This window comes from Alligator sinensis, unplaced genomic scaffold (assembly GCF_000455745.1).
Source record: "Alligator sinensis unplaced genomic scaffold, ASM45574v1 scaffold74_2, whole genome shotgun sequence".
Taxonomy (NCBI): Eukaryota; Metazoa; Chordata; order Crocodylia; family Alligatoridae; genus Alligator; species Alligator sinensis.
In genome coordinates, this window is record NW_005841931.1 from 923470 (window position 1) to 926932 (window position 3463).

At 39.1% G+C, this 3463-nt stretch overlaps 1 protein-coding gene across 2 annotated transcripts in view; it reads right to left on the reverse strand.

Annotated features, from left to right (window-relative positions):
- PARPBP (PARP1 binding protein) overlaps window positions 1-3463 on the reverse strand; it is a 62226-nt gene that overhangs the window by 53160 nt on the left and 5603 nt on the right. For both annotated transcript variants that reach the window (XM_006019510.3, XM_006019509.3), the window contains exons 3-4: window positions 2335-2559; window positions 1111-1221 (exon numbers count right to left, since the gene is read on the reverse strand). In XM_006019510.3, the coding sequence (XP_006019572.1) occupies window positions 1111-1221; window positions 2335-2559 (336 nt within the window). The remainder of the gene's footprint in view (window positions 1-1110; window positions 1222-2334; window positions 2560-3463) is intronic.

Sequence of the window (3463 nt, forward strand, 5' to 3'; positions counted from 1 at the left end):
CAGTGTTGGGCTCTAATTTTTATCTTGGGTCTCCTCCATAGGAACCACGCTGACAGATCCTCCTTTCACAACCCAGGGTGAAATCAGGTTTCTGCTAAGTTTAATGGTATTTCTGCCAGTATCTTCAAGTGTTCTAAGCCTTCACTAATCAGTTAAGGCCTGATTGTCCTTTTGCCTTCTACTGATTTTGAATCAAGCCCCTAATGATCATGGTTCCTGCATAGCTTCCTGAAAGAGGATCCCCACTGAATGACATGCAAGACCTTGATGATAATTGTGATTTCAAATAACTTTATGTTACTGAGCACTAAGAGAACGAGGGCCCTGTAAAAAAAAAAAAAAAAAAAGGCTCATCCCTGACCAGAAGAATTTTCAATTTTAAACAAAAACAAAGGGAAAAATAAAACACAAAAGAATAAAAGGGGGTAAATAAGAAAGTCAGATATTCATAACTTTTAAAATAACTGAGTTTTTCCTTATTTGATGTGGTCCTGGCATAGAGGTGTAGGAAGAAGACATTAAAAACAAAAGAATAGATGGTGAGAGGAAGAATTAAATTCAAGTTTGAAAGAAAACTAAGGAAGACTGAGAAATATTTTGCTGGGAGCTGCTGGTGAGTTTTTCCAGTGTGTAAGAAGTGGAAAGAAATAAAATCTAGCATGTGAAGCTTAACAGAGCTATTATCTCACAGTGCATCACTGAGCAATTTACCAGCCAACTTGTCAAGGCAACATCAGGGCTGAATGTTTCTGAGGACACTCAGAAATAAAAGGGCAGCAGCTATTGCTGAACTCCTGCTGCTTGAAGAGTACCTAAGACCATGCATAAGCAAGGGAAAAATGGACCTTTTCATATTTGAAGGGGGGCCTAGCCTGACAATCAATATATACAGAGGACCAATATTCAGAGGACTCTTGACTGCTCTTTAGGTTTGCAGAATAGTCCTCTCTGGCCCTCAATTCAGAAGTTACGGGGAGAGGAATACATAATTCAAGGGCAATTTTGACTAGTAGTAAGTGATGAAGAGCAAACTAGGTTTCCCCTATTAAGCTAATTTTGCATATATTTTGCATATTTTAAGTTGCGGTAAAGATGAGAATAAATGTTTACCTTCATATTGTCCTGGCTGTGTCTGGTGACTGGTGTAGAGGGTGTACAAAGAACAGTACTATTTTCTTCTACCAAGTTTGGTATTCCAGATATGAATTCCAGCAACTGAACCTTCAGTAAAATATATCAAGCAAAATAACTATATAGTTACTGCAATTACAGTAACCACAGCCTCTTCCAATCCTTAAAAAAAGAAGAAACAGATTGTATGGGCTGCTCTGCCTTTGAAAACAGACTTCCAAATAGGCATCATACAAGCAGAAAATTGAGGTATAAGCCTTAAGATACAGAAATTATCCTGCCACACGTGCATGGCAGGAGGCGTGATTGTGGATTCAGCATCAGATGGTAATGGGGGAGCCTAGGATCACAATCTTGGGCTTCTCTTGCACTGGCAAGTAGCAAACTCCTGCAGCTGAGAAGCCCCATGCATTCCCACAGCTATAAATCCACTTCAGACTGGGCTCACAGCAGCAGCAGCATGCCATACATTTCCATGGCTGGTATCCTGCATCTGACAAGGCACAGAGCCATGGAGGAACCCCATGCCCTCCCACAGTTGGGGGGCTTGCAGCTATGGGAGCTCATGCAGCACTCCTGCAGCTGTGCGCTCTGTCAGCTGACAGGGCCACCAGCTGCAAGACCGCATGGGGTGTCTCTGCTGCTGTGAGCCTCGTCAGCTGCAGGTTCCCAGCCACAGAGGAGCAGCTGCACACATGTTCAATTAATTGCATTATAGAGACAAGTCACAAAGTTATTACATATTTTTGGTGAAATCAATCTGTAGCTTATTCCTCATTTTATCATTCCATTTATTGATTGAACATGTGAGGGGTCACAAATTAAGACATGATTAACAGGTTGATCATGTCTTAAGTTCAACATATAGCAGGGGCCTAATAGGCCAAATAGAACCTGGCCCTAAGTATTTTTCTACTAATACAATGTTTCTGAATCTAGAGACTTGGTAATGTTAAATGTTCAGTTAGGAGGATTCTTGCCCACCCGCTCCAGTGTCACAAGGACTGCAAAGCCCATGAAACAGGAGGAACGGAAGAAATAAACAATCATTTAAATATCTCTTTGAAGACATAACAATTACAAAGCTAGAACTTTCTTCCTCACAGAAAAAAAAAAGCAGCATGTATAGACAATTCAGGGTTTTGGAACTACTGGAACTAGCCGTATTTAAACCATTCTAGAAATTAAAAATGAGACACTTACTGGAGGGATCTCTTCACTTTCAGGTATTAGCATATGACACTTCTGACATATCTCTATTAGATCCAACAGATTGCTGCTCTTTAAGAATGTATCATAAGCTTTTCTAATGTCAGCATAATGTACAGGTGCTTCCATGTCTTCACATGATAATCCCAGTTTGTCACATAGAAAGTATTTCCACATTTCCAACACATCACTTAGCAATACTGTGAAGTCTCCACAGTTCTATTATAAAGAGGAAAAACAAAATAGCATTATGCTTCATGGGTAGTACAGACATTAAAAAAATAAACTCAAAACTAGCTATTAACTTTTTAAGATCCCCCTCTATTCTAAAGTACCGTAACCCTAACTCAGTTACACTATACCAAAAGGTTGACTGTACAATTGAAGAATTTTAGAATATACACTCTTAGTTTCCAGTATTTTACCTTGTGCATATGCATAATTCTACTAGCAAGACTGGCCTCATTAACTTCAATAGAATGACTGGTATTCAAATGCTTAAAGTTAGGAATGTGCAAATGTTTTTACAAGCTATGGAGATACATCCTTCTCGCCACCCTGGGTCTGCCAGAGATAAAATAAGCACCCACCTCCCCCAGCTGAGAAGCTCCCAATATATGCAAATAGGCAGTGAAGGCTGAAAGTAGCTTGGAGAAAACCTAAGTGCACACCCCAGCACAGCAACTCAGACTCACAAGAACAGCTTTGCACTACTGTGACCATGTGTCCACAGAGCCTATCTTAAAGCAAGATAATTTCTAGGGAAGGGGAGAGGTACATTTTCTGAAGTGCTCCTATTCTGATTTTCTATATTTTTTTCCTTTCAACAACAATAAAAATCTAGTCAATGCAACTCATGCTGGACTTAAACACCAACAGAGTTCAGAAAAATGTTCTCTCAATTTGGTTTGAAAGAATTCTTTCAGGAGTCACTAGTTAAAAATAAAATATTTATATACGGTAACTAAAATAAAAAATCTTGTGTCAAAAGAGCAAGGATTGCAGTTTAACATGTTGTAAAACACATTCAATTGAAATAAAAGTGAACTCCATGGATCAATTTTTATGATCAAGTCCCTATCATGACAACACAATCCTATTATTCATTCAACTGTCTGAAAGA